The sequence below is a fragment of the Myotis daubentonii genome, chromosome 12, assembly GCF_963259705.1.
Source record: "Myotis daubentonii chromosome 12, mMyoDau2.1, whole genome shotgun sequence".
Taxonomy (NCBI): Eukaryota; Metazoa; Chordata; class Mammalia; order Chiroptera; family Vespertilionidae; genus Myotis; species Myotis daubentonii.
The window spans coordinates 38,909,307-38,923,376 of NC_081851.1; the positions used below are offsets into that span (position 1 = coordinate 38,909,307).

General features: G+C 44.5%; 1 protein-coding gene and 1 pseudogene across 1 annotated transcript in view; both read right to left on the bottom strand.

Moving 5' to 3' along the window:
- ANTXR1 (ANTXR cell adhesion molecule 1) overlaps positions 1–14,070 on the bottom strand; it is a 220,469-nt gene that overhangs the window by 38,640 nt on the left and 167,759 nt on the right. The window contains exon 17 of the mRNA XM_059659574.1: positions 10,829–10,909. Within this exon, the coding sequence (XP_059515557.1) occupies positions 10,829–10,909 (81 nt within the window). The remainder of the gene's footprint in view (positions 1–10,828; positions 10,910–14,070) is intronic.
- Positions 6,771–8,371, bottom strand: LOC132213260 (pre-mRNA-splicing factor 38A-like; annotated as a pseudogene).

Here is a 14,070-nt window from a genome sequence, read left to right on the forward strand (position 1 = left end):
CGGGGAGAACTGCTTTCCATTTTCAAATGATGAGACCTTTGCTAACCCATGTGGTACCTTTGTGTGAACCATCTACCCTCCTAGGTAGAATGCCACCAGAGGGCAGATGCTCAAGCACAGGCACGGAAACATGGAAGAGACTGATGAATCTCAGAGGGTAGGGGGGAGGGGGCGGGCGGGAAGAGATTAACCAAAGATCTTATATGCATACTAGAGGCCTGGTGCACGGATTCATGCACTGGTGGGGTCCCTCAGCCTGGCCTGTGCCCTCTCACAATCCAGGACCCCTTGGGGGATGTTGGACTGTTGGTTTCAGCCCGATCCTTGCAGGCCTGGCCGAGGGACCCCACCAGTGCACGAATCCGTGCACTAGAGTCTAGTAGCAATATATTCAAGGAACCTCTTGGTGGTGGAATTTTGAAGTGAACTGCTTATAACATTGCATCCTATATTACCCATGTTTCTTACATGAAACGGAGACATCCATCTAAACCTAAAGTAAATGCTGACACAGAGGAGCCATGGGATTCTGAAGAAGTGACTGGTCTCCTCCTCATCCTCTCTCCTTTGGAGCTCTACTCCCATCTGCCCCACTCTGCCAGCCTCATCACCGGCAAGACAGAAATAGGTTCCTCAGCTTCCTGCCCTCTCACCCATACCTGAGAGCCCATTTTGGGTTCTGACACTCATGCCACTAAGGAAGAGGGACACTTCTGGCCTCTAGATCCTCTAAGCCCTTCTCCACAGGGCTCCTGCACTCTATCAATGAGCTCTTCTCTTCCTCTTCCTCTCCTAGGCCTCTATCATGAGTGCTTAATAGTGCTCAAGTCCCTATTTTAAAAAACAAAGAGCCCCTTTCAACTCCACCACCTCCCATTCTCTTCTAAGCTTCTCTCCTGCCCCCATCATTCCACTGGGTGAACCTCGGTCACCAAGGTTGCCATGACCTTCTAACTACTAGTCTATAAAAGACTGGTGTCAGCTTGCATCTAAATTTTCCATCAGTTGACACTGTTGACCCTACCTCCTCCATGAAGTGTCATCTCCTCTCGGTTTCCAGGACTCCAGACTCTCCTGTCACATCATCTCTTTCTCAGGCTGCTCCTCCTATGTTTCTTTCTTGTTTCCCTTTTTCTTTCCCCACCCTAACTTAAAGGATGTGACCTGGGGGTTCAGCACTTGGCCTATTTCTCTTTTTTCTGTACACGCTCTCTCTTGGTTTCCCATCTAGTCACAGTGGTCTTACCTACCATGGTAATGACTCCCAAATCTTCCTCCAACTCGGGACTCTCACCAGAGCAAACTGCCTCATACACAGGTCAGGACTAGGGTGAGGCAAGGGAGGCATCTAGGGCCAAACTCTAAAAAGATGCTCACTCTCAGGTGCCTGCAGGTGCCCACCCTGCACGTGCATGATCCTGAGAGAGAGGCCCTCCTCCAAGTTTGTGCCTGAGATGCCTCCCTTGCCTCACCCTAGCCCTGCTCCTGGCATCTCTGCTCAGATGCCCCATTGGTACCTCAAACTTGCTAAGTTAAAAAGCTACTTCCTCATCTTCCCTCCCAGAGCTGTCCTCTTCCTGTGCCCTCATCTTGGTGAATAGTGTCACAGCCAGGTCAGTCACTTAGGCCAAACCCTGGAGCTCCTTTTCAACACCCCCCTCTCACTCATCCTCCACATCCACTCATTCTGCCTCCTCAACATCTCTTGAATCCAGACTCTTTTCCTCCTTGCCCACCATGGCTTCCGTTCAGGTTGCCACCATCTCCACACTGCAGTCAGAGTGACTTTTCTAAAACACACATCTGACACACTCCTACTGAAAGCACCTGCAGTAATTCTCCACTGTCCTAGAGTAGGCTCCCGTGACCAGCTCCCCATACTGCCTCCTCTCCATACTCCCTCCTCTCACTGCCTCTCACTCTGTCTTCTATACATCGGGCTGCTCCTCCTATGTTTCCTTCCTGTTTCCCTTTTTATTCCCCCACCCTAACTTAAAGGATGTGACCTGGGGGTTCAGCACTTGGCCTATCCCGAAAGGATCCACTCTGGATCCTTGCTCAATCTTCCCTCTCACTAGAATACCCTCTTTCCACAACTCTTCTGGTTTCAGCGTAAGTCACTTCCAGAAGCCAAGACTGGTGACATGCCCTTCCTGGGCATATCCCCAACATCTCACATATTCAGCTCCAGCACAGCTGTTCACATGGGGTTGTGCTTGTGGACTTGCCCATTTGTTCCTGCTTCATAAGGGCAAGGGTACAGCTAATTAATCGGTGAGCATCCAGTAACAACAGGGTGCTAGGCTTACAGTAAAATGCTCAACAAGTTATTTATTGAATACATGAAGGACTTAAGGAATCTCTAGTGTGCACTTTCAAGTCTGAGAGTCCTGAATTCAAGCCTCAAAGTCCTGATTTAAAGCCTCAGCTTCACCCCTTACCAGTGTGTGTCCTTGAGAATGTTAGTAACCTCCCTTGAGCCTCAGTTTCTGCTCTGTACAGTGGAGATCATAGTTACTCTCAAAGTTATTGTGAATGGGTTGGTGCTTCTATAACAACCTGCTTCTCTTCCAGATCATACACTGAGCTCCAGGAAGCCAAAATTTAAGTCCTATCCTCATTGGTGTCCCTAGTGCCCGGCCCAGTGATGGGCTCTTACTGGGAGCCACAATAGATGTTTGATGAAAGTTGTCTGAGGGAAGGCAGCCAAGGTCAAGGAGGAAGGAGAAAGGGGTAATGCAGAGAATGTGGAGTAAGAAAAGAGAAAGAGAGAAACAGAGGGCTCTTTCTCTGAGTCCACTTATGTGACAGAAGTCTCATCTGCTTTTGAAGGACCGGGCTGAGGACGCTCTCTCCCCCTAGAGGTAACTTGCCCAGATCACTTCTGTGAGAGTAGGAGGACTTGGTACCCATGTGACTGGAAGCTCCCTTATTGGAAGCAGCTGTGCAGAAGGCAGTAGCCCTGGGGCTGAGCTCTGGGAGAGGATTTCACAACCTCTGTGCTTCAGACAAGCTTCAAACATTGTTTACGTACACGTATGTGTGTGTTTCCTGGGTCTCTTCTGATTGCAAGGAGGCCCAGCTTTGCAAAACAAGCTGTGTGCCTTAGTATTTTGTTTGTGCTGATAGTGATGGAATGTACCAGTCTCCCGGTTCCAGATCTGGAAGAGACCCAGGAGTGGAAAACAAAGAAGACATCCAACCCCAGTGGCTTTCTCCCAGAGCTCATGATGTGAAGTGGGGTTTGAGTTGGGGTAAAAATGATCGGAGAGGGTTTGAACTGGTTAATATATTGACTGAAAAGACCTACACGACAGAGGTATATGTTCTCATTTCCATCCTATTTACCTAAGGAACAGCAATAATATAGCAGCCAGAAGCTATGTTAACCAGGAGAGGGACTTGAAAGTACATGGAGATCGTAATCATCCATTTCCCGTATGCTTGTGAAGCATAGAGTTTCTAAAGAGTATGGGGAGGTGCCTTCAAATTATTTCCAGAAGGAAAGAGAAGATGCTGCCCTGGATGAAAAACAAGGAATTGGACCAGATCATTGCTTCTTACCCTTGGCTGCCCATTAGAATCACCTGGGGAGGTTTTAAAAGCCTCCAATGTCCAGACCTCATCTCAGACAAATTTAATAGAACTTTAGGGGTGGGGCCCTGGCATCAGTGCTTTAAAACTCCCAGGTGACCACACCCTGCAACCTGGTGGAGACTCACTGGATTCCATGGATTGTGCAGTTCCTTACGTTTCTGCATTTGTAATTAGTAATCCAGGAACAGAACTGTCTGCAGTTGAAAGGATGTCTCTACAACTGGTTGGGGCTTAATATTTAGATTTAAGTTAGGCCAGTTATTCCCCAATTGTGTCAATAGATTAGACTATGAAATTATAGACAACTTAAAAATATGTTTTAAAAGTTAAAAGGTAAATGACAAACTAGGAAAAATGTTGGCTTTCTATATAATGTTAGACTTTAACTTTCATAAGGTAAGCACCGTATACTTAATGCATGGCACAAGCTCTGACACATAGTAAGTTCTCAAAACATTCTATATATATAAAAGCCTAAGCAATCGTTATGACCAGATGACTGGCCAGTAGCTATGATGTGCACTGACCACTATGGGGCAGGTGCTCAATGTCAGGAGCTGCCCCCTGGTGGTCAGTGCACTCCCACAGACAACCCTCCAAGGCTGGCCAACCTCCAGCGGTCCCTTCCCTAGGCTGGCTGGCCTCAATCAGCCCCAATCCCTGGCCAGGCAGAGGGACCCCACCCATGCATGAATTCGTGCACTGGGCCTCTAGTTGAGTAATAAATGTACAAAGATGGGTTAAGCGAATGAACATATAAAAACCAATTCTAAAATAGCTAATAAAAAATAGGCCAAAGGTATGTATACGCAATTGACAAAAGAGAAAATAAACATTTAAAAAATTGTTCCACCTCAATGATAAATTAGGTGCAAATTAAATTAGCACCAATCAAATGGCTAAATTTAATAATATTGGTGAACATCTGGGGAGATGGGCATTTGATAGATGCGGATATGAGGGTTAACCCATGTTTCAGGAGGGCATCCTGGAAATATTATCAAAGCTTTAAAGTTCTGCATGTTGTCTTGTTTTGGACACTTATTCTAAGGAAACATTCGTGAATGTGCACATTATTTGACCACAAGTTTACTGATTAGAGCTTCATTTATACAATAAACATTTAGAAATAAATGTCCAAAAAAGAGAAGACAGCAGAAATATTATGTCACAGATAGACAATAGAAAATGACATGGTCATGAAAATGATATTTTATCAGGATATGTGGTGACAAGGAAAGATAATTTCTTGAATATGGCTAAGTGATTTAAAAAACAGGATTACCAAATGGGACACATAATGTGATGACTAAGAAATGACCAAGTTACTAGTAAAAGCTCTGAGGGTGCCTTTAAGTCTTTCTCAGATAGACATTCTCAACCCCTTCTGCCATTTCTCCTTGGAAGGTGAGCACATCTTCTGAATCTGGAGTGGCCCAGGTGTGTGGGAAGGCTTGGGGGCCATCCCTGCAAATGCTCACAGGACACAGACTCTAATTTCCACACTTTGCTTAGTCTTCAAATGCATTCTGCATTGGCAATGCCTCTGGACAGCCTGGGTCTGAACAGCAACTCTTTGTGTTTACGGGGGACAATGAGTATTGCCAAGGTGATGATTTATTGGGCAGAGATGATGGGAAAGGCATTTCCAGCAGACAAATTAGAATATGTAAAGGCACAGAGACTCAGAAGCATGTTTAGGGAATGGTGAGCAATTCCAGGAGACCAGGGCCAATATGGAGTGATGAGGGAACCTGGGGTAAGTAGCAGATGAAGTGGAAAGAGAGGCCTTTCTAACTCAAGCTAAGGATTCTGTGCTTTTCCTTCATCTTTGCAGATCTAAAGCCTTGGAATGGCATGTTGAGATCTGTTTTAGAAAGAGCACAGCGGTGGCGAAGTACTGGAGGCATGTTGTGAGGGATGGTTTAAGCAAAGGATACCATATGCTTAGCGCACTCTTTGAATTTTAGGATCAGATGTGTTGCTGGTTTGCTAGTTAAGTGGTTTCTGCTGGCACATCCTCTTATATGTTGGCCCAGGACTTCCTGATGGGCTCTAAGGAAAAACAGGATTGTGAGCCCATCCCAGGCAGAAAGAGCAAGATGGGTGGTGGTGGTGGACAGAAAACATTCAGGTCTTCCGCTGTGGTCCCATTCATGTTTTCCCTGACCTGGGGCTTGGACAGCTCTGAGGAGGTGGGCACCCATCCCAGGAAAGGGTGTGGCTCTGTGCTCAGGCCTCCCCCAGCCATCTGCTCTGCGGTGGGTCCTGTAGGTGCTCAGCCCTTTCAGCAGCCTCAAAGCTTTGTTGGTCAGACAGAGTCTGCATCTGTAGGGTTGGAGTGAGTTAATGGGGGGAGTGGGAGAGACAGGAACTGAGAAGGAGGAATTGCCAGGTTTCTGTGAGGTCTATGTGCATTTGAAAGAATTTAGAAATCAATTGAGAATGTAATTAGGTGATTTTTGTTTGTTTTTGTTTTAAATTCAGAACCTGTGACTCTTGTTCATGAGCACATGCCTGGATGTAGTCATTTTGGGTTTATGGAAAATGTGGTCAGTCCCATAAATCAGTGCCGAGGAATTCTCAAGAGTCATCACCATGTAAGTAATGTAGGTTTGTTGAGAGTCTCTTAAGGTAAAGCAAAACAAAACAGAAAAAGCATATAGACAGAGCTACAATACAGTCCTCCCTTCCCTGGAATTCGCCTGTGAGTTGCCACGGGGCAATTTTGAATTCTTGTTCGTAACTAATCTGTGACCTATCTTGTGTAACTCTGCATGTACATCAAGATGTTTGTGGCCATCATCATAACTATAGGGACAAAATTCTCTGCACCTATTTCTCCTGTGTGTCTTAAAATTTTAGCAGGAGTGCTGTAAAGAAAGCCCACCTGAAAGTAGGCTGGACAACCATAATAATTTCGTGGCAGACCTAGGTCAATGGTGTCCTAATTCTTTGACCACCTGGACTTCAAATCTATTGTTTCATGTGATTGGATAATGAAAATTCAAGGTGGTATTGTGTTTCTTAAAAGCACACAGAATATCTTCACATGTTAACACAAACTTTCATTCAAAAGTAGTAAATACGTGATTCAATTTAGGTGTGATGCATTAGGGGAAATTCATTGTTGCTGGATTTAATCCATCAGCCTCCCCCCCCCCCCCCCCGCCCAGTTGGTTCTTATATCTTACATATGATAATATATCTTTCCATCCCTCCTTTTTCCAAACCCTCCCACTTCTCAGATTGACCCAGTTTGTTGGGGTCCAACCCCAGCAGGTCCAGGGGTTCCCAAAGGTGTGGACGGAGTCGGCGAAGAAGGAATGACACGGAGACAGCGTTCAGTTGATCAGCAACCTAGCCAGGTTCTCTAGTCAGGTTCTCAAGCCAGGTTCTATTTATTCTCCTGTTACATCTGTATTTATACCATTTGATTTTAATCCTATCCATTCTATTCCAAAGGTTAGGATGTTTGTTATCTCCACTCCAAGGTCACTACTCTACTGTAAGGTTAAAAAACAAAAACACCCTAAAATATTCTTATAGCTGCCATGGGAGTAGATCTTAGTCCTTCCACATAGAGAGATGACTTCATATTTGCAGGAAGCTCTTTGGACTAAACCTAAACTGAGTCCATTACTCATTTCCTTTCCGGCTCTTCTTGTGGCTTTTCTTAGATCTTTCAGGAGATTTTGAGTGGCTCCTGTGTCTATGACTACGGTGATGACCTGGGGACTTGGAGCGGGATCTGTGCCCTCTATCTCGGGACCTGCTGCAGCAACGTCTTGGACTCTTGCTCCGATGCCTCTCTCAGTGAGGGGAAGGGTTCCTCCTTTTTGGAGACTGACTCTGCCTTCTGGGAGACTGGCTCCTACTTCTCCTGTAGTGCAGTGTGGGAGAGCGACAGGGCTTGTCCAAGTCTCGGTAGCTTCTCCGGCGGTGATCAGGTGATGGTACTCTCTCCAACTTCTCATCCTCTTCTTCTTCTTCTTCACTGGACTCGACATCATCCATGTCCTCTTCTAGAGTGCTAACCCGAGGCTCCAATTCCTCTAGCACATAGTGTTTCTGTAGCCGGGGCCGAATGATATCACAGACTCTCTCACTGTGTAGTAGTTCATCAATGAACTCATCTACTTGCATCAGTTCAAACTCTCCATTTAGGTTCTGGCTCTTAATTTTTCTATAATCATTGTACAGAGGCTCCAAGTATTTTTAGCAATCAATTGCAGTGCCTGTCAGCCTCGTATAAAGTGCTCCCAACATGTGTACATACTTGAAATCTTCATTTTTTATAAACTCAACAATGATCTCCTTCTCTGGTTGAATCTGAAGCATCTTCAAGGTCAAACCCAGAAATGGAGTTGGCTTTATGTTGCCACCATAGACGCCACCGACAAACCTTAACTCCATGGCTTTATCAACTACAAATTCAGCCATAAGTCCAAAGCACTCCTCTTTTCAGTACTTGGACTCATAGATTCGAGTCCGAATGATCTTCTCCACCAGATACTGCGGGTTGGTACCGTGAATGCTGTGGGCATCCTTCACCGTGCGGTTCGCCATTTTAGAATGCTTTCAGTTCTATTTCCGTCTGGTCCTTTAGTGTGTCATATCCCGGTTAAAAACACACACAAAACAGATATGAAGAAAGTTGGAGGAAGTCTCCTTTAAATAGCTCACATTACCAGCTTGAAATCGGAAATGTTGCAGCATAGGGAACTTCCTGCCACGATAGAATCAGGAATAGCCAGGTTCTCTCTCTGTCCAGAGGTTCCCAAAGATGTGGACAGAGTTGGCGAAGAAGGAATGACATGAAGACAGCGTTCAGTTGATCAGCAGTTTAGCCAGGTTCTCTTGCCAGATTTTTGTGTTTATTCTCCTGTTACATCTGTATTTATACCAGTTGATTTTTATCCTATCCATTCTATTCCAAAGGTAGGGCGTTTGTTATCTCCATTCCAAGGTCACTACTCTATTGTTCTGTTAAGCTACAAGGAAGTAACTGAAGGAGATTAGCCTAAGTAAAGATTATGTAGCTTAAGCGTGATTGTTCATAGTTAAAGTGATTAACTACCCGCCTGGCACTTAGTTAAGGAGTTTTACTGATCTATTCCCTTCCTTAGTCCTGTTAATCCCTAACTCCAGGGAAAAATTCCCACCTGGGGAAACAACCTTTCTCAGAGAGGTGACTTTGGTTAAAACACATAGCGCTAAGAAGGGGAGCAAGCATAGTAAGAACAGTATGCCATATACACCAGGTCCCTTGAAACATATGGGATGAAACATGTGCAGATGTTTCTTCCCTGCAGCGACTGTGTCAAGCAGCAAGGATGGACCAGCTTCCAGCACCAGTTTATGAATTTGTTTTGGCCAGAATGGTCAGTGGAGATGTTTTTCAGTTGCTCTGAAATGGGCTTGTACCAGCATATTCTGTCACAAAAGATAGCACTTCTGACCCTGAGTGTAGGTTGCTTACTGTTTTTTTCTTAATCTGTTAGATGAGTCTCATGTATGCTAAAATGTTTTTAATTTTCCACAGAAACCGGATGTATAGCTTATAAGTCAAATACGACCCTGAGTGTCAAGTTTACGGCCTAGGCTCATACTGCAAAGTTTGCTCTAGCAGTGTGTTTTTGAAGCCCTTCATAGACAAAATACATATTTCATATGCCACAAGGGCCAAGGTGGCCAAGTATTTCTACGACTTGGTTTCTTTCATGCCATACTTGCCTGCCGTCCTGGCCACAACCTAGAGCAAGAACAGCTAAGTGGGCAGTAGCTTGCACAAACGATGACTCTTTAGCGGTTCTCAACCTGTGGGTCGAGATCCCTGAAAATACATCCCACATATCAGATATTTACATTACCATTCATAACAGTAGCAAAATTACAGTTATGAAATAGCAGCGAAAATAATTTTATGGTTGGAAGTCACCACAACATGAGGAACTGTATTAAAGGGTTGCGGCATTAGGAAGGTTGAGAACCACTGCTAGACCATATCCCCTCAGCCACACACCATCCATTGTCACCAGGTGAGAAGGAGAGGAACCTGCCTAACAGGTTCTACTCTCACGTTTTATTAGTTGTGTCATGCTGAAGGGTGGGCAGGGCAAATATATGGGCATATTTGATACACATTGGTTGCAATTTGGTTTGAATTTTTGCACCAACCCTCCACGGATAGTAGAAAAGCATAAAGTAAATAATCATAATAAATGACTATGTGTTCAGTGTTGGTCAAATGCTTCACAAACATTGCCTTCTCCAATCAATCACACTATGAAGTAGTTATCATCTACTTTATAAAGATGAAGTTCGGAGAGGTTAAGTGACTTGCCTGGAGTTAACTTCCAGTCAGGAAGGAAGGGAGATTCAAGCCCAGCTCCACCTGACTTGAAGGGAGCGCTGAGTCAGACATTTCATTGTGCTTTTGGGTGAATGTACCTAATTTCTTGAGAAGAAATAGAAGATGCAGACTGCTGATAGTTGAGGGAGAATTTTGTCCCAAGCTTTTGCTCTGTTAAACTTATGGAGGAGAGACCATCTTTTACAAGGAGACATGGCAATGATGTGATTTCAACAGAATTGAGGTTGTTTCCAGTGTTGCTATGATCTGAACAGGGCAAGTGATTCAGCTCCTCAGCTCCCTCATTTACGAAACGAAGACACAGGCAGATAGTTTCTCAGGTCTCTGCTGGCTCCTCCCTTTCTAACTCCTCTTAGTTGGAGATGCTCTAAGTTTGGTCTGGACACTTCTGGGGCAAATCCTTACCTGGACGGAAAGTACTCTTTGCTTTTGGACCATTTGGGCCCAAAACCTGCTGCTGGAAGATGGGGGGACTCTTCTGTGGTCCCTGTTCCCTTGCCCCATCTTGTGGCTCTGGCATCCTGTTTGTCGTCACTGCCCAGGGTGGTGAGGAACAGCAGGCCTCGCTCCTGCGATGGCCCAACATCAGAACCAGCCCCCCTTTATTCACTTACTGTACTTATAACTTAAGTTTGGGTCCTAGGAAGCTAAACCCAACCTAGTCTAACAAAATCCTTTTCAGAAAAGCAAGTCAAAAGTCAATGTCTTATAAAACCCAAAATTTTGTAAACTAGTATCTGATTTGTCATTGCATGAGATAATAGCTGGATTTGTTTACCTGGAGTTATTCTAGCTCTACAAACACAGAGGGAGACAGAAAATGACTGTGTGTGTGACACCATTTCTGAGTCCTACCGTGTCTCCTGGCTGTGGACGCATCACGGACACGCGGTCATATCCTTTCCTTAGTAGGACCCACAAGGCATCGAGTTTTCCCTGAAATAAAAAGAAAGCACCAAGATTACATAGGAAAGCAGACCAGTGGCCAGCACAGACCTGTGCAGTTTCCATGCTCCTTCGGTCATGTGAGAACACAGCACCGGCAACGTGGTTGTGACAGGGTAAGGGACACTTTAGTCCCTGAATTCAGAAGCGAAGAAGAGACACCTACCAGAGGACCTGATGCTCATGCAGGATACACTTGAGATTTCAGTGCAGCCCCAAGGTTACAAACACAGAGAAGTTCATTCAGGCTGTTGGCTTTTGCCCTTTCACATTCCTGGGCATATACTAATACAAGTCTATCTTTTCAGCTTCCATTAGAGTTTTTTTTCCCTCCCTTAGTACCCAGAGTTCACAAATGAAACAGTGATGATAGATACATGAAAATTACTAAACAGAAGTGTTTAAGGGCAAGACCAATGAATGGCCCTTAGGGTGCAGATACCTGGCTGTCCCCTAGGCTCACTAGGCAGGAATGACTTGTTCAGGAATCCATGGCTCAAGGGATATTTTACCAAAAATCACAGATGGCCTGAAATCACAACCTCTTTGTAGTTGTGGGTAACTGGTTGAATCTGAGAAGAGTGTCTCCCCAGTATATGATGAAGGCAGTCTCAGGCCTCTGGCCATTCTAGTGCCCAAGACACGCTTTATGGAGGCTGGTTTCTGCCATTGCAAATACAAAACAAACAAAAAGACATTTATTTAGCTTTGTTCTTAGTATTACCCCTGGTTGGTGACTCCATCAACAGGCAGCAGTCCCCTTTACTTTGCCTCATTTTTTTGTCATTGCCCTCATGGTAGGCGGAAAAATCCTCTCCTTCCACCTTTACTGATGGCATCCTATTCTCTAAAACCTGTGAACATGTTGCCTTCCATGACAACAATAACTTTGTAAATGTGATTAAATTAAGGAACTTGAGCTGGGGAGATTATTCTGAGTTAGCCGAGTGGCCTCCGTCTGACCACATGGGTCCTTAAAAGAGAAGGAGTGTCAGAGTCAGAGAAGGAGATGTGCCTGCTGAGGCACAAAGTGATCCAAGTGACAAGACTCAACCCACTGCTGCTGGCTAAGAATTAGACAGACCTGGGGTCCAATCCCAGCTCTCCAGTGAACAAGCCGTGTGCCTTTGGGCAGGTTAATTGGGAAGGGGCTATAAGCCAGTGAGTGGATCTGCCTCTAGAATCTGGAAAAGACAAAGAGGTGAATTTTTCTTCTAAAGCTTCCAAAAAAAACCCCAAAACAAAATGCAGCCCTGGCCTCACCTTGATTTTAGCTCAATGAGACCCATTTTAGGTTCCTGACCTCCAGAACTGTAAGATAATAAATTTGTGTTGTGTTAAGTCACTAAATTTATGGTGATTTGTTACAGCAGCAATGGGAAACACATACAGCCCTTATCACTCCCTGACACATTCTATGTTTATTTGCTTATCATCTGTGTTTGCCAGCTGGAATGCCAGCAGAGGTGAAAGCAGAGGTGTCACTGGTTTTGGGAACTGCTGTGTGCCTAGCCCTGAGGACAGCATCTAATGCTCAATAAATATTTGCTGGGTGAATGAATGTATTCAGTGCTACTAGGTGCTGGGCTCAGTGTTTTACATGTGTCCTCTCATTTCATTCTCCCAGCAGCCCCAAAGGTTTATGGAGAGAAAATAGACGACCAGAGAGATCAATTAACCTGCCCAAAGGCACAGCTTGTTCACTGGAAAGGTGCGGTTGGACCCCATGTCTGTCTAATTCTAAAGCCCATATACTTTCTACTATACCGATGGCAGATTTTTCCTCGGACAATTCTGGCTGGAGCACCTGAGTTTAGATCCTTTAGAATAGAGTTTCTAAACTGTAGGTTGCAAGTCTTTAAGTGCTTATGAAACAATTTTGTATGTTAGGAACAGAATTTTTTAAGAAATAAAATAGGATAGAAAAGAAAAGATTAGAGTTAATTGCACATGGTGAGGATAAGTATTATTTTGTGAAAAATGTTTCAGTTAAATGTGGGCGGGTGTGGGTATGAGTGTACATGTGTGCACAAATGGACACACATAGGCAAATACTGAGCCAACATGTATTTCCCACCTGGGTCTCAGTCAGACATGCTGGAGAACAGGGGTCTGGAAGAGTCTCTGAGGGATGGTGCTGGGAAGGCTGGGGGTGTCTAGAGAGTTCAAGTTCTGTGACACAAAGCTCTCAGAGTGGCAATGTTAACTGAAGAATACCACATTGAAGACTTCCTGTTCTGAAATGATTTTCTGGTGGGTTATATTCAGATACCAAAAATATGCTCTTGAACCTTTATCAACTGTGGCTCAAGTTCTTGTGGGTTAACTTTGCCTCGCTAAGTGCAGTGTTTCTCATCTCTTTTGGCAAAGTATTTACGAAAGCCTCTGAAAATATTTTGAAATGACTTTAGAATGCTGTGTTCAGCATGGTTTTCTGCATTCAGCCCGTCTCAATCAGCAGTTGCATGTTTTCCTTTAGGGTTCTTTGGGATAAGCATTTATATTTCAGCCTATAACCAGGTGGGTTTCCTGGAAGAAAGCCTCTTTTTCTTTTTCTTTCCCCCCCTTTTTTTGGTGACTAACAGTATTTGGTTTTGTAAATCAGCCCACCCACAGCACTCTGGGCGCTAGTCACTCAACTTCTTGACAAATGAGGGGCGATGAGGTAAGGCTGAAAGAAAATTGGGCTGTTGAAGCATATTAATTAACCCAGCAGACATTAAAAGCTACATGAAGAGCAAAATTGCAGAAGCCACCTAGATGTATAAACCCAGGAAACGGGTCGTAAATTACGTTTTTCTTTGTGTCAACAGATCATAGTGTAATATTTAAGCACAAAATGACGGAATTCAGACTGCCTGAGTTTGTATTCTGGGACTATCCCTCACTGGCTCTGTGGCCTCGGACAAGTTGGTTCATCTCCCTAATGCTTACTGGTCTCATCTTTAAAATGACGATAATAATACTGTCTGTCCCATAGACGTGGTATGAGGCTTACAATTAGACAGGCACTCGTCTCATAGAAAGTATTCATTAAATGTTATCTATGATCATGGTAACGCCATTACGATGACCATTTGGGAGCCTCTGTAGAAAGACAGAAAAGAATGTAATGCAGAGTGTAAGGATCCAATAATTTGAACTTTATTAGC